This window comes from Barbus barbus, assembly GCF_936440315.1.
Source record: "Barbus barbus genome assembly, chromosome: 6".
Lineage (NCBI taxonomy): Eukaryota > Metazoa > Chordata > Actinopteri > Cypriniformes > Cyprinidae > Barbus > Barbus barbus.
Genome location: NC_136734.1, coordinates 30,494,657 through 30,516,229, shown reverse-complemented (window position 1 = coordinate 30,516,229; position 21,573 = coordinate 30,494,657). Strand labels below are relative to the sequence as shown.

At 38.2% G+C, this 21,573-nt stretch overlaps 2 protein-coding genes across 4 annotated transcripts in view; both read left to right on the top strand.

The window, feature by feature from the left end:
- Nucleotides 1-1,143: 1,143 nt before the first annotated feature.
- LOC306871830 (ras-like protein family member 10B) lies at nt 1,144-13,092 on the top strand (the record flags this gene model as incomplete). Its single annotated transcript, XM_079420012.1, has 3 exons — nt 1,144-1,371; nt 10,587-10,711; nt 12,822-13,092. Exons 1-3 carry the CDS (start codon nt 1,156-1,158, stop codon nt 13,090-13,092), a joined length of 612 nt encoding a protein of 203 aa, XP_079276138.1. The 5' UTR covers nt 1,144-1,155.
- Nucleotides 13,093-18,870: 5,778 nt separating this feature from the next.
- osbp2b (oxysterol binding protein 2b) overlaps nt 18,871-21,573 on the top strand; it is a 69,094-nt gene continuing 66,391 nt past the window's right edge. For 2 of the 3 annotated variants that reach the window (XM_079419564.1, XM_079419566.1), the window contains exon 1: nt 18,871-19,313. In XM_079419564.1, the coding sequence (XP_079275690.1) occupies nt 19,021-19,313 (293 nt within the window). In that variant the 5' untranslated portion in view covers nt 18,871-19,020. The remainder of the gene's footprint in view (nt 19,314-21,573) is intronic. The other variant, XM_079419563.1, reaches the window with a different exon arrangement.

Below are 21,573 nucleotides of genomic sequence, written 5' to 3'. Positions count from 1 at the left end.
CAAATGGATGAATGTATTTCAGATTAGTAATCCAGATATCATTAGATAAGATTACAGTCCATGCTATTTTGCCCAGCACTTCTATTAATGAGTCTGGAGAAATGAAAAGCTTGGGATCAGGGAATGGGAATAATGATTATGGAATGGGGAATCTCTTCAACTCCAGACCTTTTCAGGCTTTCAGTCGTTGTTGTTGTTTTGTTTTTTTTTTCCTTTGGCGGAGAAGAAATATACGAATTCTTTGAAACTTGATTATCTTGTACTTTAATTTTACGCATCATAAACACAGTACATCAGTGTCGTACTAAATATCAATACTTTTGTTTGTTTATTAAGCAGTAATCATCATTACTGTTTGAGCTAAACAGTCGACAGCTACCTTATATTTTCACCTTTTATTTCTCCAATAATTTAAGTCATTTCCGAGTGACCTTTTTGAGCTGTTTATAGCCAATAAACAAAACAGTCATGAATCCGCGCGCGTCAAGATGAATCACATGAGAGCGCGCGGAGGAGCAGCGCTTCGAACCGCACAGCAAGCACTGGAGACTGCTTCTCACGTGTAGCTTCCACGACAACGAGAGGTCTGTGCTGATACAGTCCACCTACAATCTTACTGAGCTTAACGATGGACCTTTGCGCAGACTGCATTTGGCGTACGGCGAGGTGCACGGTGAAGCGAGCGCGCAGCACGCACTGCTGAGATGATGAGAGAAGCTATGAGAGGTTACGAGGAGAAAGGGTCAATGGTAACCTCGAGACCGAAGAGCACACGTTATGCTGAGAGCTGACGGGTTTTGAGCTCCAGAGCTGTGTGTAGGAATACCGTGGGCTGACTGTGGAGCGGTGAGGACTGTTCCCCAATGGAATGCAGAAAAGACAGCGCAGCTGCCGCAGTGAACGAAGTTGGTTTGTTGATCCATTCATTACCGCACGATACTAACAGTATACTTAACCAAAAGAGATAACGAAATGCATCAGAAGAGAGGAGATCTGTAAATAAACTCTTATTTATTTGAACATCCGCGAAGTGCGTCCCTGTGATTTAAGCAAAAAAAGGCGCACGCTCTCCATTCATGTTATTGTTTTGATTTGTTGAGCAGTTTCCTAGTGTCTTGATCTCTAGTGTTCGTCAGCGGTCCTGATCGGCGCGGGATGGTCGAGACGCTGAGCATCGCCGTCATCGGAGCGCCTGGAGTCGGGAAAACTTCTATCATCCGTCAGTTTATTTACAATGACTTCTCCGACACTTACACCCCCACCCAAACGCGATACGTGTACAGACCCTCGGTCATTCTTAACGGTGTCATGTACGACCTGAAGATTTTGGATGTTCCGCCAATTTCCTCCTTTCCTTCAAGCCCAAGTCAGGTAGGCTACAGTAAAGCGCTCGTGCTAATGTGTGATAATGCAACAGAGTAAAGCACATCAAATGCAGGATAAATACCCTAATGTAGGCCTGTATAAGAGATAATAAAGAAATGGGCTATTTTACTCTAAAAGTAGGGTACATATTGTTGAATAAATTGCATGGTAATTTTAAACATTTTCATACCCAAAACAAAGTATTTAATAGGCCTATGATATATTTTTCAATGACTATTGTCTCGTTAAATGTATTCACCTTTTATGCCAAGCTAATTTATTGAAAACGTTTTAATGCAGCATTTTTAATGTTTTTGCGTTTTAAAATTTGTGTGTCTGCTGTCACTAATGCTCACACGTGGAAAGTTTCTTTCTTTCGCTCTCAAAATCAGTACAAATGTGGGAAATGATCATTTTAAGGCACAGTGATCATTTTTCATTATTGAATTTATTAGTAATAATATTATTGAATTATTAAAAAATGTCTTGTCAAAAATAGGGCACTTTATAACGTTAGGGATTACTGTAACGCTTTATAAAGGTTCAGAAGCCTGTTGTTTTAATGGAACAATCCTTAAACCATCGATTTGACCTTGCACATCCAAACCGTCATTATTCAAATTCACACTTTTCCAATCAAAATAGAGTGTCCTTTTGTTCTTGTGAACTTTCACCAGTACAGCTGAACTGAATCTTCAACAGATCCATTAATTGGCCGAGATTCCTGAGGAATGATAGTGTATTGCTTCTGGAGAGAGGGGCTTTCCTCTAGAAAAAAAGATCTCATTTGGAGTAGTTGCTATGGCGACATGGCTTGAACTGAGCATCTGTAAGCTTGTTTTCTGTATCCTCCCTCTGGCAAATATTTCTTTCTCTCCCCCACCTCTCACTCGCTTCTCTGTATCTCCCCCTCATCTCTCTCTCTCTCCGTCTCACACACTCACACACACTATTACTCTTCCTCTTATTTTGTCTAACAGTCTTGGCATTTAAAGCACCCCTCGTTATTCTTGTGGGAAGCTCCTCAAATTTCCAATGTTTTGGAATAATCCAAGCCCCCAAAACATCTGTTTTGTTAAGAGAGCGGCTTAGCTATGTCGTTAGCAATTTACGTCTCTAGGTGTTCTTGCATCACATGAGTTTTCTGTCGAAACCACCACCAAATTCTGTCAGTTAGCTGCTACAGGAAATACTTGCATTGTATTGCGCAGACATCTACCTCCGTTACAGGTTTAGTTTGTTTAGTTAGTAATTAACTGTCTGTAATATTCACACAAACACAAAAGCTTCATTAGCTGTTTCATGCGTGTTTCACTGGAGCAGAAAATCAACTGCAGGAAGGTAGATTTTATAACAAGGTAAACATAATCAATTTGCGCTCTCAAGAATTACATTAGATTTAAATGCGTTCATTTTGCAGACATTTTGATTTATCCAAAGCCATTTACAAATCAGACTAATTATAAATCCAAGAAGTGCTACTATGCCAGAGTAGCACAATGCTAGATCCTTACAAATCCAGACAAATCATTTCAGCTCACCTCCTCCTAATACACTCAGAGCATTTGCATGCAAGACAGGGCCAAGCAGGGATCTGTGGTTTCCTCAAAGCAAACGGCTGAAAACCCAGAGCACTGTCTTTGAAGCAATAAGATATAATTAACTTTTGACCTTTTTAAGACTTAAGGCTGACACAAATTCCCTTTTGGTCTGTCATCATATGAAAGACTGAGAGGTTTTCAGAATGTGAAATCCTATTTGTTCTGTGAACAAACGGAGCTATTTTCTCACCTTATTTTCCGTGGCAGTATTTCAGAGTGAATTCCCTGCATCGTGACCACTTCACACAGCTTGAAGACCCTCTCCAGACAGAGACCACCAAGGTCGTCTCAGCAACAAGCGATTATGTTAATTGTTGGTAGGTTCTGTATTACCAAATAGTGTTGACACCAGTGAAAACACGATGAGAAAGAAATGTTATTATAGAATGGAGATGAGCGTGTTGAATGGAGAAATAAAAGGGTTGCTTGTACTGTGGTGTCATGATGTCCCCACAGGGAATCAGATAGGTTTTAGTGGTTTTGATGTCACGTCAGCAAACATAATGTAAAAATCATGAACATACTGTGCTGAGGTACGGAGGGGGCATTGCGTTCAGCGCTCGGAGCGCATTGATACATTGCAATCTATTTGAACCGGAGCACGTTGCAGCTAAATGCCATTTAGCTCCCTATAGAGCAGGGGTAGGCAACATCAGTCCTGGAGTGCCGCTGTCCTGCAAAGTTTAGCTCCAACCCTAATCAAACACACCTGAACAAGCTAATCAAGGTCTTCAGGATTACTAGGGCTACAGGCAGGTGAGGGTTTTTTCAGGGTTGGAGCTAAACTCTGCAGGACATCGACGTTGCCTACCCCTGCTTTAGAGCATGGTAGGCTGAAGCACGTAGAGGAGAAGGTGTGTGTGTGGATAAATCTTTATTAAAATGCTTCTGGCTTCTTTTGACAGGCGCTTATATGCACATGTTTCTGATGAAAGAAGGAATAAAACCAAAAGTTCAAAGTCATTGAAATCAAACATGATTTTAAATGGCTGTAGAGATGAAAGTGTAGCAAATCCATAGATACAAAACTTAAACCCAAATACTAATAAAAGCTTTTAGACTAAGAAAGGTTCAGTTTTTTTAACCATAAGAAAATTCATAGACATAAAAAGCACATTACTCCTAAGTGGTGCAGCGTGAAGCTGAATTCTGTTGTATTTGAGTTTCCTCTGATCTAGGACCATTTTTGAGTGGTTTTCTTCAGCGGATAGTCCCAGCTGGTAGATACCATTACAACAACATTCTGCAGACAAAAGCATGCTTTCCTAATGAGAAAAAAAGAAAGAAAAAAAAGTTCTGACTTTTTTTCCCCAAAGCAACATAATGTATAAATTACCAAAAAAAAAAAAAATGCATTTGTATTAGATATTAATATATATTAAATATATATTGTTTTATATTAAATTATATTATATTAATAAAATTATAGTTTACTAGGATGAGAGTTGCTGAAATCGCGTTTGGTCTCGTACTGCATCGTGTATCTTGTCAGTGTGTGCACTTGCTTGGCCACTTGTAGTTGATAAACAGGAAAGTGGGTCCAGCTGAATTGAAATGATCATTTGTTAGATTGGTATAATAAAGGTTATTATACCGCGGCAGCGGTCGCGGCAGTCGTCGTGTGAAGCCCTCTTAGTGTGAAGACCAAAGAGTGTAAAGACCATCGACTCTACCGTGCGACTCCACCGGGCAGGGACACCGGCAAGGGATAGTAGTAGCTTTTTATTTAATTTTTTTCATTGATATGTTTATTATTGAAATGTTGTTGTTATATGCATGTGTCAATTTTATTTAATTTCTTTATTTTCTTAAATATGTGGGTAGATAGTATTTATAGAGTTGTAACTTTTTAGTTTTGGTTGCTTTTTCTTATTTGTAAGTCGCTTTGGACAAAAGCGTCTGCTAAATGACAAAAGTAAAAGTAAGTAAAGTATATTATATTGTACTACAGGGCTATTGAATGCTTGAATCTGATTGGCTGACGAACATTTTAAGATGTGCAATTTTTTATGGCTAAAGTAGCTCTGCTACGCATCATGGCAACATTACCATCATGGGTATGCATTATTTTCTAATTTAACAGCCTATTGTCAATTATACCTTACTTATGATACATTAAATTTATATTAATGGAAATAATGTAACTGTGTGATTTATTTAATTAACATAGTTTAATTTATATTAATTATTTTCTGTTTAGTTATGGTAACCATGGCTACACTGAAAAAAAATTGGTCTCAGAAGTTGCTAGTAAATTTCACAATTATTTACAAAGAAATGGCAGTGACATTAAATTAAGCATGAATTTTTGAAGTTGAAAGACTCAAAGCCTTTCTTTTTTTCTTTTTAATTTGACGTTTTCTTGTAAAACATAGGCCTACTCCAATAATCTTTTTATTCATTTATTTACAACATTTATTTTTTACAGTGTAAAAAACAATGACAATGAACCCAGACAATATTTCAAATTCTACATTTAACATTGCTTGCTTACACTTTCATATTCCATGCAAAAACTGCAAAATCTCCCCATAATACATCATTGAATATCTCTTTACTCTGTCCACCTTATTTGTCCATAAGAGGTCATTTGTAAATTCAATAGCTTCCGGTGTCATCCGCTTCCAGCTATTTTTAGCTGTACAAACCAGCTTGTTTTGCTGCTTGATATTGCAAACGGATGTGTCTTACCATATTTTTCTAATGTATTGTCTTATGTCTTAGTGACCGTTTGCTGCATTTTGTAATTCTTCTCGTTATTTCCCTACAGCGGCTAATGAACCGGAATTCTCTCACATTCACAGAAAACAGCTTACTTCCGCACTGAAAACTAAGGTGGATATCTCTGTACACTCAAATGTAAAATGCAATAGAATTGCTCAGCTCCCGCTGATATTTGTCGTATAGACAACTGTGAATAATAATCTTTGACTGCTTGGCAACTTTGGTGACTGAATGTCGCAGTTTGTTCACATGATGCCGTGGCAGATGGAGCAGATCAAAAGCCAGCATGATTCAGGATTTCCTGTTACTGCCAGCCTCTCTTTCTCGCTCTTGTTCTCGCTCAATTATGACAACAGAGGGCTCAGTGACACGTTCCCCCATGTCTACAGCAGTTGCTTGATGATGTAATGGTCCTCAGAATGTGATAGAATTCACTTGAGGAGAAAATGTGCTTGTGGCAGATTTTGGTTGTTCTTTTAGCCAGTGAAATTGAGGAACATTAACTTTGGGTTTTGATTTTCCTGCTCTGTTCTCTGACACGACTGACTCTCAGTAGGGTCTCTTTTCATTCAGCTCTGGTTTGTCACTCAATGCTTTTGCCGGTGTCACACTGCTAACTCTCATTTTGGAAATACTCTTTATTGACACTGACTCTTGCATTCCACTTATTCTATGGCACTCACTTTTTCTTTCAACTACTCCGTCTCTTTCAGTCCCGTGAATAAGGGTGATTTGTTATGTGAAGGATCATTTTGTTACTTACAAAATAGATGGATGAATCTATCACTCTTGTCAGTGTTTAAACTGCAAAAGTTTTTATGGTCTACCAGTGGAGATTCACACAGATTTTCTCCATACACTCATCACGCACAGCTTTAACAGCGAGTTCTGAATAAATGCAAAGTTCAGAACTGGGCTGTCTCGAGGACAGATGTTCTCATAATTTTTTTCACGCCTGAAAATGGTAAACTCTAATTTAGGATGCATTGTCATACATCACAGTGTCAGCGAGTAGTAAAAAGAAACCAACACAATAAATCTAGCTGTACACCTTAGCATAAAATTAAGAAATATAATTTAGTAATTATACCATCAATTATCAGGGACTGAACCAGAAATAAAGATGATACATAATGAACAAGCAGTTTAGTTCCCTGGCATGTAATGATTTAACTGAGAGATGCAGTTATTTGACTTAGTGCTTTTCTGGATTATTTCCACATCTACATTTGGCACATTTGGGTTTATAGATGAATGAATGTTGTGCTGAAAGAATTATTTTGTTTTGCCTTCAGTCATGAATAAACAGATGGCTTAGAGAGAAAGATTCAGCAGGATTATGTAAAAACAAATAAAAATAAATGCATTAGGAATTGTATTAAAGGACAGAAAGCATTTTGTTGTACTCCTTTATTCAAACATAATTTTTTATATATTTTTATTCATTTTTTAAACTTTTAATTAATGTATTTTATGATTGTGTGTGAGTGTGTGTATGTATATATATATATATATATATATGTGTGTGTGTGTGTGTGTGTGTGTGTGTGTGATATTGTATTAAACATATTTTTATAAAATGATTATTATATAATTTTTTTACATTTCATATACATACATATATATATATATGGTATACAATATAATAAAATTGTATATTTGTAATTTTATCATTTTATTTTGTAATTTTATTAATACGTTTTTTTTTAAATATACAGTATTACAAATATACAATTGTATTTTAAAATTTAGAAAATATATTAATAAAAATTGAATACATTTCAGTGTTTAAAATATATTTTTATCCTATTTAATAGAATTCAAGTTTTCGTTATTAAATATCCTTTTAGAGAAATTTAGAGAAAACTAAGAATAGAGAAAAGACATTTCGAGAAAGAACTATCAATGAATTCTCAAACTGATGGAGCTCTATGTAGTCCTGAATAGATATCCCTTCCCTCTCCTATTTTAGCCTAACAATAGTGTTTGTCCAAGCTGTCCATTCAGCAGAACATCAAACGTACGCGTGGATCAGATCACATTTATTTGTGAACACGCTTGGCAGCTTTCAGCAGCACAGCTACCCATTCAGCAATTTCTGGTGGACATCTTCCAAATTTCCAAATAAATTTTTGCTTAAAGTGGATACCTTCCTTGCCCAGAGGAGAATGTTGAATTATGATGAAAGTGACTCTGAACGTGTCCTCTCTCTAACTCACTCACACACAGGGAAGAGCAGAACTGAGGCTTGACAAGGAGAGAGAAAGAAGCTTCTATTTTTTAGCTTTCACGGGGATGGCAGCGCATCTGAAATATCTAACAGGCACACTGAGGGAGTGTTTATGTAAGAACAGTGCTCAGCAGAAAAGACTGAAAGCTTCGAGGCACATGTTTAATTGACAGAAATTTGTCTTGTGCTCTAGCACCATAGTTAATGCTCAAAACCGCTGCAGATAATTGCTTCAATCTACCACTGATCACTGAACTAGAACTCCATTAAATCTCATAGAATGTTGAGTTTGTGCTTAATAAGGTCTGAGAAGCGTCAGATTTCCCTGTGGAGACGGAGGGCAAGGTATTTGCTTTTGATGTGCAGAAAATTGAAAAAGGAAAAGAGCAAAAGAGAGATGGGAAAAAAGGACAAAGACTTCCTATCCAGCAACTAAGGACTGTTTAAAACCCAAACACACAGGCTCTAGCCTCTTCAATTTTGGGGTTTTATAGATGATCAGTCAGAAGTTGGAGAGTGTGGTGAGAAAGCAGAAAGCTATATTTTACCCAAGAATACGCCTTAGTGTTTTTCTGTCTGTATAATAAAAGTCCGTTTCGAACCCATCATACCAGACACCTGGAACCACATCATGATACCACTTCATTTTTGAGTCAACTATCCCTTTAAATGTCCTTGTCTGTTACATTATAATGATCTACAATATGTCGGTGCGTTTATCTGCACACCTGATTGCTTTCATTATTATTCCACTAATGTCCGAGCATGCACAAGTGCAGAATCACAGTAGTCGTCTCTGAGTGTGAAATATTAGCAGTGGGCTGCTTTTCTAACATCACTAGAGGATGAAGGTAATTATTCCTCTGTCAAGATGAATGTGCAACCACTGTCTTTGCAACAGTTGACATCGATTTTCTTTACAAGCAAGATCAGCTCGTGACGAATGGTTTCAATTTGACTGCCTTCTCTCACTCGATCTCTCTTCTGTCCCCAACACACACAAATGCAGATCACAATCAATATGGGAATTAAACAAGATCTACTGGATTTTCATCACATGCAAGCTCTATCCGCTTCAATCACTGATTCTGTAGAGTTTAGTTATTAGGAATGTGCTGTGGTTAGTTCTATGAGGTCAGACTTTTCACTTGCAGCTTTTTTTAAGCTTAGGTTAATTTCACACTGTGTTTGGCATTAAAAACTGGTTTTAAATTCAGCATGAAATGGAAATTATGATTATCTTCTCATTTTATCTGAGTGAAACATCTTCTTGAGGTAAAAAAATGTAGGGTGGGACTTCATTTAGTTTAGGATTGTTGGATTTTTGTTGTTTGCTGCAATCTCATGTGAGATTGAATGGATTATTGAAATATGAAAATAATGATATGCATAAATGAAAAATCATTTAAAGTACAGATTGCAATATTCCAAACAAAATAAGAATTGTCCGTTTAGATTCCATGTTGTCTTTCCTATGGTCTCAAAGGCTAACAGTCTAGTCACAGCTTGCTTGCTTATTTACAGTATGTATGTATTGCATGTATGTATTTATAATTAATACGTATCTTTCTGAAAAAATGTCAAAATAGCCTAACACTAAAGAATTTCTAAACAAAGCAGAATTCTGATGGTGAATATCTAGTTTGCTTGCTTAATGCCTCACACAAACTCTAAATATCTTTAAAAGGTTTTCCATGAATTAGGTAAACAAATCCAGTGATATTTTAGTAGCTGAAGGCTGATTCATAATACAATTTAATGAGAGAAGAACAAAACAGCTTAAATGAGTGTTTGTTTTGTACAATATTTAATAAAAAATCACTCCGATGCATAATGTCAAAATGTTTTCTGAGACAGAGAGGTCCGCTCAAATCATTTATGCAACCTATGTAATTTATCAAATAATACAGTAATGTTTAATGTCATTGTATGACATGATGTACCCCATCTGAGGGTGTAAATGAATACTGGAATTGAAATTCAGTTCATATCATAAGAGCTCTCCCGAGAAAAGCGGAGGGGAGGGGAAGGAGGGAGAGAGGAGATAAGGTCAGTGTGTCACGGTTGAAGAAATTTGCTCACTGCCTCTTTCAGATGTCCCCCATTCAGTGCTGTTGTGTAATTACTGTAGGTAAATCATTACTATTCATGGGCTGTAACCTTATATCCTCCCCCAGTCTATTGAACTAACTAATGATGTACCAGCATACAAATAACAATGGGCACACGCACACACAAGTGCATATTTTGCACTCAATACCTTGGATGGAGTAGAGAAATGGCATTAGGAACACAGAAAATGTGTAACTAAGACATGATATATATATATTTTTTTTTTTGTATAATTTATCAATAACTTTATATAAAGACCTAAATAAAAAAAAAAAAGTGTGGTCTTTTTCTGATCATTTAAATATGTTAAGTACATGTCGGCTGCACTTGTTTTATCACAATCATGGTTTCTTGAACTTTAAATGTTTTCGTACCGCCTCATAACCTAAACTACTACCAAAATGCAACATTGTGCAATGTTGTAATAATAATAATTTGTAATAATTTGAAGTTATTTTCATAAATGAATTGTTCATTGGCTTTGTCAAGCAATCAGTCAGTGGTCATCTGGTTGATTAAGAGTTTTTGTCTGTCTGTCTGTTTGTTTCTATCAGGAGTGGCTGGATGTGCGGTGTAGAGGTGTCCGCAGTGCAAACGCCTACATTCTGGTCTATGACATCTGCTGTGTCGAGAGCTTTGAGTATGTCAAGATGATCCGACAGCAAATTGTGGATAACAGGTAAGACAGAGCTCATTTAGAACCTGAAATGTCCCACCTCAAAGAATAATAGAGAATCATTATCATCCTATGAAAGATCCAATACAATGCAAATGTTTGACATTCCTTTTATTATTGTTAGAATGGGACAAACTGTGGTCCTTGAAACCATTTTTCCCCATGATGAGGCATATCAGCACTGATTAAAGTAACTGTGTCAGCTGCACTGACAAACTACTGATTGGGTTTGATGTTTTTAATAACAATTGGCCCTTGTTTCCTCAGCTGATGCTGAGATAATGAGGTGACGTTTGAGAATATGTATGAGTGACAGTTACAGAGCATAGACACTGTCACCATTTACTACATCTGATAAGAATATAATAGATGCCAGTGAGAAAAGCCTTTTACATATGCAGGCCTTGTGCACCATAGCTTGTGTGCAGCATCATGTATTTGCAAAAAGGTCTTATGTGAACAGAATGAATGACAGAAAATGATCTGCAGTCTCCATCTTTAGCCCTTTTCCCCGCCCACAATATCACACTTCTGTTTTACACATGCGGATCACGTTTTCACTGCTTAGAGGTCACCTCAGTCTTAGTGCAAAAAGTGCTTTAGACAATAAGATTTTAATGATCACTGTATTCAGTTAAACATATAGAGATTGCATGGAGATGTTTGATGTGGTAGAATATTGAACGTAGACTGAATACACATGGAGAGGGGGTGATAAAAGAAGCAGCAGTGGTAGAAGAAATTCTTACAAATGTTCTTTGACTAAACATGGACTTGAATGGTTTAAGAGATAGTGAGAGGGTAGACGGGGAAAGCCATACTGAGAGAGAGAGCACAGATAAACTATATGAAAGGGGGATAAATCAGTGTAAAAATTAAACAAGCACTCAGACACAGGAATGAGGGATTGGTGTAGGCTTATTAAACATAATGGCACTGGTCTCTTTGACAAATTATTCACTTCTTTTATGCTGAAATGACTAACAAGGCAAGGCCAACTACGTGGGCTCCGTAGAGTAGCTATCGCTAGGAGAGTGATATACGCTGTACAATACTCAGCAATGACATCGAGGAAGTCCAAGGCTTATAAAGCATGTGTGATTGTGTGATCAGCTGTGTAATCGGAGCAATGTGAGATTGGTGACAGCTGTGTGTTGTCAGTGAAATGGATTATGGGAATTGTAGTCCAATGGTGAAGTGCAACAGTGGTGTAGTGCAAGAGTCCATGCGGTGAGCGGGTGACCTCTGGTGGTGAGGGAATGGAAGTTCATGGACCGGATTCGTGACGCGTATATTGAACACACATATATAATAGCATAAATCCTCAATATCTGACAGATTTGAAATGAGTAGAATCAGAATAATAGCAGTAGTATGCTTTTTAATATTAAAATGAATAATATGGAATACTATTGAGTCCTCAATAAAATTTAACATGTTAAAATAAAGGTTTTAAATATTTATTATATGTAATTTGTGTATGCATTGAGCCCTTGGTATTTTGCTATTATGTGAAGATAGTCAGTACTATATTGGCCAGACATTTATTTAATAGCTACATATTCAACCATGCTATGTTACTCTTGACATTTTCTAAGCAAATAAATGAAACCTCACATTTTAATTTGTGCAATTCCTTTTGCAACAGTGAATTGGCAATTCAATTTATTGCACTTTTTTATTTTTAGAAAAATGCACACACACGCACACACACACACACTTGCCATTGAAGCCCCCTGAACATGAAACGCTTTCATTCTTCTTTGTGTGTGTGTGACCTTCAAGCACAGTCAAGCGCTGAGAAAGGACACACATCATGCATTCTCCATCACACATTATAAGATCAGCGTCATTTTTTTTAGAGCATGTCAAGGAGCTGAGGGGCTTTTCATGTTTGTGTGTGTGTGTTTTTGCTTGTTTGCTGAAGATATTGTCGTGCAAACATGAACAAATATTATATCCAGCATAAATGTCACATAAGAAACGGATCGATTCTCATGGGGTCGCTATGTTTTACTTGCTAATTCCTTCTTAAACCTCTTTTTTATTGCTCTTCTCCCCTGCCATCTCACCTACCTTCCCCCTCTCGTCTCTTTCTGTGTCTTTCCATAAGAGTGGGCAGCAGTAGTGAGGTGACCATCCTGGTGGTGGGCAGTAAGCGGGACCTTCAGCGGCATCGGTTCACCCAGCGCAGGGCCGTGTCTGTACTGGTGAAGAAAACCTGGAAGTGCGGCTATGTTGAGTGCTCTGCTAAGTATAATTGGCATGTGCTTCTGCTCTTCAAAGAGCTCCTGGGAATAGCCGTGGCACGAGGACTGCATCCGAACCACACCTCTATCCGTCTCCAAGGGGCATTGCAGAGGAATCGCTGTAATGTCATGTGACAGATATGTAGCATTTTTTGAATTTATGCTTATTTAGGACCAGTTTGTTTAATCAGAGTCTTAATTATCTGGTCTTATTTAACTGGTCCTAAGTCAGTATTGAACGTCAACTTTGCTGTACCACAAGAATGGAGCTTTGGGGACAAACTGTTAATCAAAATGGCTGGAATATTACCACCTAGGGGCCTCTGTAACTGATGCATTCATCTGATGGATTACTACTGATTTCACTTTTCTCCAGTGTACTCTAACAAACAGGAAAAATGGAAGCAGATAAGGACTTTTTTTTCATCTTACCAAAGTCTGTCAGGGTCGGAGTAAGATATTGCATCTGACTCAAACAGAGTCTAATTTGTTTCCCCTTCTTGCTCAGATTTAAATTCAGATGCTGTGGGTGCAAGTGTGAAAGTTTTTAACTGTTGCTCGGAAACCACTATTATGAAGAATGCACTTATCGTTTAGAAATAATGATGAGTGAAAGTTTGTTAACCCGTTGGAATTATCAGTAGTGGTCATCAAATTTGACTTAAAATGTGAGCTGATCTTTCCCTATGTTGTAGTATCAATTCAAAACAAAACAACAATGGAGACACAGATTATCTGCGTTTTCTCAGAAACACTGACTTTAAAATAATCCCTGTCCTGTTACTCATTGGCCAGTTTCCTTTTTGCAAAACTGCTTCAGGACATTAATATTGAAGGAGCTGCAGGCTTCAAATCCTGCCCCAACATTTCACTTCATAAACCTTATTAACCATATGCTGCGGCTCACAGACAGAAACCTCACCATTCTCCAATTCCATTTGTAGTAATTCATTGGGCCACCTTACACAGACCCTGCGAAAGTGTAAATAATATTCCTACAATGTGGTTGGAACAGCTTTTTTAATAGCAAAATGGTTTTGTCCATAATGGCTAGGGGGTCGCACACTGGAAAAGAAGCGCCATGCCGTGTCTGTAAAATTTGAACATATGGTTTTCTATGAGTGTACACACACCAGCTGCGCCATTCAGCTATGACTGAGGCTGTGTATACTGGAAGACTGTGTATTGTGCATTTTTTAGCACAATACACAGTATTGTGCTAGAAACGGCAAATGTTTGTCTTTCTGTGAGTTTAATAAAGTTTAATAAAGTGGTGATTAGGTTAAAGGGTTAGTTCACCCAAAAATGAACATTAGCCTGTGTTTTACTCATCCTAGAGACCTCCTAGTTATATTAAAAATAGTCCTGGCTATTCCAAGCATTATCAGTCCATGCGTTTTTGTAAGAAAAATATCCATATTTCAAATGTAACAAACACTAATCTCTCACTTCCGGTATCTGTGGATGACGTAGGACGTATGCGTCGCACGCACAGCTGTGAGACATGTAGTCTCTCGAGTTTGTTTACAGGAGCAAAGGAAGCAAAGTTTTCTTGCTTATATTGAAATCCTCTGACAATGTTCTTTACAAATCCTCAGTTTGTACTTCTAATTTGTGACCGGTGTTTTGTTTTGTTCTCTCTCCGCTTTCGTCACTAATCACACAGCGCCGACATCCTACGTCATCTGCCGGAACGGCTTCTGCTCATGACAGATACCGTAAGTGAGAGAGAAGTGTTTATTACCCTTGAAATATGGTTTTTTTTCTTACAAAAATGCATGGATTCGCTTTATTCACCCCCCAGGGCTGTGTGAGGCACGTGTTTTAATATGGATGCGCGTGCTTTATTTGACATCTCAGAATAGTCAGGATCATTTTTAAGGGGAGAAGGAAGTGGTGTGTGGCCAAGTATGGTGACCCATACTAGGAATTTGTGCTCTGCATTTAACCCATCCAAGTGTACACACCCGGAGCAGTGGGCAGCCATTGCTGCAGCATTGCTGCAGGTTCGGTGCCTTGCTCAAGGGTCTCACCTCAGTCGTGGTATTGAGGGTCACTCCCCCACCTACTAATATAACTCTGATTGGATTCGTCTGCCAGACCTGAGACTCGAACCCACAAACTCTCTATCCACTAGGCCACGACTGCCACGAGAGTTAATATTACTCTGAGAGTTATATACCATGAGAGTTAATAAAACTCTGATTGGATTCGTCTGAAAGAAGAAAGTCTTATACACCTAGGATGCCTCGAGGGTGAGTAAAACTCCGGCTAATTTTCATTTTTAGGTGAACTAACCCTTTAAGTATTTACCAGTGAGTTGTCCCAGACACAATGCAGCACTGCGCTTCTGTTCTGCTGTGCGACTGCCTTAAGAAATGTTGGAAATTTGTCCTTAAAATAGGCACCAGCATTTCATACTGATGAGACGTCCTTCCACAATAGTGATTTTCTCATCGTATGCCCTGCCAAATCAAGTAAAATGGCAAACATCCTACCTCCTAAATGTAGATCACTGAAGAAATGAGGCACAAAAATAATGTCTTCCTCTGGCAGGATAGTGAGGTGTAGTGCAGATTTCAGCAAGCATGTACAATCACTGGCACTCTAGAAGCTGTGAGAAGTGATGATAAAGCCAACAGGTCCTCTGGGGCTTCCCTAAACCTGAAGATTTCTGCTGAACCAGGATGCAGAGGCTTACATCCTTTACTGCAGTGGACTGCAGTCTGTATGGTAGTAGATGACAGTGCAATCCACATTGTCCCTGGAGTATTTCTGAATGCAGAATACATTAAAGTTAAAGTGCTTTAATGTCTACAGAGAAATTCTGGTTGATCTGAGGCTACTGTTTTTTTCTCTGCTAGCTTAGCGAACAGGTAGACGTTTGGCTCAAGCTTCAAATTAACTAATAGAGAACATCCTGTAGATGTACTGATAGTCAACACGATTGATTGGCTGGCTGTGCGGAAGTCTTGATTCACAGCTAGAGCTGTCGCACTGCTACACCTATTCTGTCACCTACTCTGGTCTGAGGTAATAAACTGTGGAGCATTGGCACACAGGTGGAAATTCGTTAGACAGAGAAAATTGATGGTCCTAGACACCGCGCACACACCCCAAATGCTTTCCCATGACAGAAGAAGGTCATAAGACATAATATTCTTAGAGTGTGCAAAGGAGAAAAATCAACTTCCTTTCTCACAAATGCAACTCTGACAGCCATCTATGCACTTGTACACATCTTACATGACTCAAAGAGCTAAGACCTTCTGTCAGCAGATGGAGACATAAATAAGTTAGCAACTTGGGTCATCCTTCAGACTTTTTTTTATCATAAAGAATCTGTTTTCTGTTTAATGGAGCTGCATGCTTTAATTGGCAAAACCAAAATCATTCAGGGGTAAATTGCACTGATGTACCTACATGAGTGAGTACAAGATCTTTGTAACAGTACTTGAGCATTGTTTTTGTCTTTTTGTATAATGTTAGTGCAGAATATGCTTAGCATGTAGTTTAAATGTAAATGATGGAGAAAAAGTCAGGCTAGTGTTATAAAACAGCAGAGAGGGGCTCATACATTTGCATGCCAGACAGTGTTGTGCTATGGTTGTGGACTGAGGACTAGACAATGTAGCAGATGTCATGTTCTTGTGGAATATGTCCTGTGCTAGTAATGTTAAAGGCTTTAGACTGAACATTCACACTTGCTGAATATGGGTTGTCTTGGTAGGACTGTCTGTGTGTTTTTTTTTTTTTTTAGATTTTAAAGGGCTACTTGCTTTTTTGTAAAATGGAAAAAAACATTATTTTTTCTTTTATGTAGTTGTAATGTTTCATCAATGAAAAATGAATAAACCCTTTCAAACGATGCCTGAGCTATTCTTCTCTTTTGTTGAATATTTCATATATCACTTGTGTCTGATATCCCAAACCAACTGCTTGTGCCATATTTCAAACTCTGTGGCGCCATCAGTTGGTGAACGATCACAAAACAACGATCACATGACTGCAGTCTCCATGTCCTACTCTATGAAAAACCTGATCACAAAGTTATCACAGTACTTTAATAAAAATAAGAAAAGCAATTCGTTGCAAATGATGTAACGTCACTAGAGAACAGAAAAAGATGACAGTTTTTAAAGAAGACAGTTTTTTTCTTCACTAAAAAAAATATATATATTAATAAAAATGCAAGACTGGTGTGAACTACAAAATAACAATTAGCATATCAAATAGGTTTGAACAAATTGTACACTTAAGAACTATACAGGTAAAAACGCAAATGAAATATTTTACGCGCTTATACCGAGAATTAATATGGGTACAGGTCAGGAATTAGCCTGCCTATCATGGATTTCATCCATGATCTAGCCTAAATATTGCTATTTTTATTATTACAATAACACTTTGATTAAGGTCTCCAACATATATTGCATGCTTAAATGCAGTACAATAATAAAGTTCCATCCCTCAGATCTGATTGGATAAGCAGCGTTCCAAAAGTGATGACAGGTTTGTTGACGTGAGCAATCCGGAGTGAATGCGAAGGGAGCGAAATCTGCGCTGAAGGGATACAGCAAAATCTGGAAGTTAACAATAAATTAAATTTCTACCTATTAGATTGTATTTTATTAACGTCTACACCTACCCCAACCCTAAACATACCCCTTACAATAATGCAAAAACAGTAGTTTTTGTAGTACAGTGTGACACAAATTATGATATGCGCGTGCAGTTTTTGCTGTATCCCTTCTAGCCTTAACCGAAATGCTTGCAGTACGTTTTTAAGTCTCTTGCAAATCAAAAGTGAGAGTGTGATCGTCCCGTATTGACATTTGAAACACGGAAACAACAGTCTTTTATCCAATCAATACGGAACGCGTTATGTCCAGTATTTTATTGTTGTGATTATTTTTTTATGACTATTTTTGAAATACCATTGTGTATGAAATGTGCTATAAAGGCCTAAATAAACTGGCCTTGCCTTGCCTATTTTCGTTAATAATTGTTTCTCATATAGTGTGCACTGCAGGCAGCTGCAAATAGAAAATTAAGGCCCGGTTTCACAGACTAAGCCAGCATTAGGCCGTTCGATTAGGACATTTAAGTATTTTTTTATTAATGTAGGCCTACTTAATAAAATAGCTCAGACTTACATTTTAGTCTATTATGACTCCGCTCCACAGTCCGTAGGCTACGTTTCTTGGCGATGTTTTAAAGTCGTAAAGCAATATTAAATATGCGTTTTGCGTTTGTCACTCCACAGAAAATGTTATTAAACCACCCAAATTATCTGAATGATAAAAAATAAAATAAAATAAGTTGTCAAAATCTTGACAAAATAAGTGCGAGTGACCGCTGTCTGAGCTGAAACCACGCCCACTCGCGGGAAAGCTGTCACACACCGCATCAGCTTAATTGGATTTACAGTGCAGCCATACAATAGGAACAGGTAATATGAATTAACCTGAGGAAGGCATAGCTAGCAAACTATATCTAATGACAGTAACACATGACACGACAAAGGGACCGTTGAAAATCTTTTGAACTTTGTGTCAGTACGTTATAAATAGGAGTGTCGGGGTTGTCTGTCGCGCTGCTCCGCATCCAGTGTAACTTAGACAGATTATAAAATAGATAATTATTTTGTACATTATTTGCACATTCCAAACACCTCTAACTCCAAATTTCAGCACTTAGTTACTCACTAACTCATTAACAGTGGAGTCCAACAGCAAGTGATATTGATTAAATGTAAATGTACATAACATAAATACTAGAATTGTCTATAACATATAAAAGTGTCTATAATAGTAAGCATTTTAAATACTCTTTATTATCGAGCGCATGTTTTGTATTACTCACTAGTATTTTTGCAATTCAGGTGAATAATGTAACGTTAGAGTAAAATGTGAGCGACTGGATAATATACTATGAGCGTATGCAGTGCGCGCGTGACTTCCTCGCCTTTCGCGCCGGGGGGGGGGTTCTTTCTCCCTGCCCCAGACCCTCGTCCTCCTCCTCTGTTAGCCCGTCCATCTCAGAACATCGTCGGTGAGTTTTATGGGGAGAGTGGCCGCTCCCTGCAGCGGCCCCGGCAGGATCGTGTCCTTTCTCACCGCAGTTCCGTGCTTATCCTGCAAACAGCAGCAGCGGCGGCGGCGGCATCAGTCTGCGGCAGTGGACCGGGGCAGCATGAGCGAGCAGGGCAAGAGTGCTGCGTCCACGCCAGCGAGCGGGACACCAGTCCCGGGCTCGGACACGTACAAAGGCTGGCTCTTTAAATGGACTAACTACATCAAAGGTTACCAGCGCAGATGGTTCGTGCTCAGCAACGGTCTGCTGTCCTATTACAGGTAAATAATGCGCCTTCTATATGCACATGTGTTGATGTCATTCATTTAAAATGCAATATATGCATATATTTAGGCTATAATGGGCTATGTTAGTATGCTGTTGTGTGGTCATGTCAAAGCAGGTCATTAAAGCTGTCAAACACACATGCGGACGCTCATTGCACTTCATGAGCGCGTCTCTAGTGTGGACAGATGCTAGTCCGCTTCTCAAAACCCTCGCTACACTTAACCACCGTATGTTTCTTTTAAACGGATCCTTAAAAATGTAATTTCGAGCGGATAAAAGCCCGTCAGTACGCTGTTTTTATTAGCGCGCCAGCTAGCGCTCATGCTAACGTCAACTGATATTCTCGTGTAGCGATACTGTGTGACGCTTATGAGAGTCGTTGCACTTTAACGTCTGACAACCTACTTTTGCATGTGGTTGTGGGCGTGTCTTACAACTTTAGGTTTAATCATATTTATGGCTTGTTTTTATGGTGAACTTGGTCAACAGAAATTTATTCAGGTCCACATTCAGCCTCTGGCCAGCTACAGATGTGTTAGCCAGCGTTAGCTTTAGCCAGCGTACACGCAACGATCTTAAACATCCCTTACAAACATTTACCATGGTAACCAGCTTCCCTTAAAATATAATATGGAAAATAAAGAATTTTAAAGTCAATTTTTCGCATATTAATTTCTATAAATAAAATTAATTAATTTATATATGTGTGTGTGATCCACGAAAACAATACACTCTTCTTTCCATATATGTATGTGGCTTTATATGTATACTTATGTGTGCGTGTGTGTGGGACAGGCCTAGATGCGGTAATGCAACACACACACACGCACACACACATTGTTTTTGTGTGTGTGGGTTTTTTTGTTGTTTTTTTGTGACAGCATCTCGAATGACAGGGGCTGAGATATCCGATGTGAAGCTTATGTATGCAGTGATACAGTATCTTTTTAAAATTTAAACCACCTCCACATGTGTCACCTGTGAGCTGGGCCAGTAACACCTGTTGTTCAAGAGGCCCTTGAGCCAGCAATGGTAATCATGTTTCATTTCTCCCCTTGTGTCAGGAAGACAGGTGGATCACATGAGGTAACTGTCACCAAAAAGTCCTAATTACTGCTGTCTTTTAATTGCTTCATTACTGCATCTAGGTCTGTCCCATAAGAGAAGCGTTTAATGATTTAGTCGAGCAGAAATATTGCTCATTGAAATGTATAAAGCCCTATTCGCACGAGATTAGTATTACCTGGTGATTTGTAATTTTCCAGTCATTTGTAATAATTGCAGAGGTTGTCTGTGATCTTAATCCCGTGCGAATCGGCCTTGTCTGTAATTTGTAAAGTAAAAATTCCCCTGCAAATGACCTACCATACTTCGGATATTATTAGTCCCGTGCGAATCGGCATCTCTGTGATTTGGCCAGTATTTGGTGGGTCTTATATCATTTTCATATCATGTCATGAATATGAAGGTTTTTTTATACATGTTTATGACAACTGTCATTAAGTGTCATTTGCTCAGTTATGTAATTTTTAATGCAAAGATGACATTGTTTGAGATGTCTTTGTTATGGGCTAGGGTTAGGGGTAAGGGTAGGGGTAGGGTTAGGTCAATTAATGTCATCTTTGCATTAAAAATGACATAACTGAGCAACTGACACTTAATGACAGTTGTCATAAACATGCATAAAACCTCCTTCATATTCATGACATGTGTGTCAGTCTTATGCACACCCCTTCAAGTAAAGTGTTACCATATAAATAACAGAAGGGAATAATTTTCATATTTTTTAATATAGATGTTTGCTTTTTTTTTGTTTAGGCTACTTCTGTGTTATGTTTCTGGCTTGAATGCATGATGTCATTTAACAAGTGCCTCACTCAGAGATATGAGTTTCCAAGGTGCACTTGAAGGCAGAATTTAGGTATATCCTGTATTATAATAGGTATAATACGGTATTAGCTGGTAGGTATCATTTTGAAAATCAAATGTTTTATTAGTAACACGTAAATGCAATAAGGCATACTGAAGACATTCAAGAAGTGTATTTGAGAGCCTTTGTGCTATCAGATCTGTATTGTGCACCAACTGTGATCTAGAATGAATGGTTATCGGATGGTCATGAGGGTCATCGTGATAGCGTCATGGAGTACATCTGTAGTGAAGCGGCTAATGAAATAAGGGCAAAGGCTCTTGTAAGAGCACTGAAGCAATGCCCATCAATCCGTATCTTTACTGGGCAGACCCTGTGGGCCT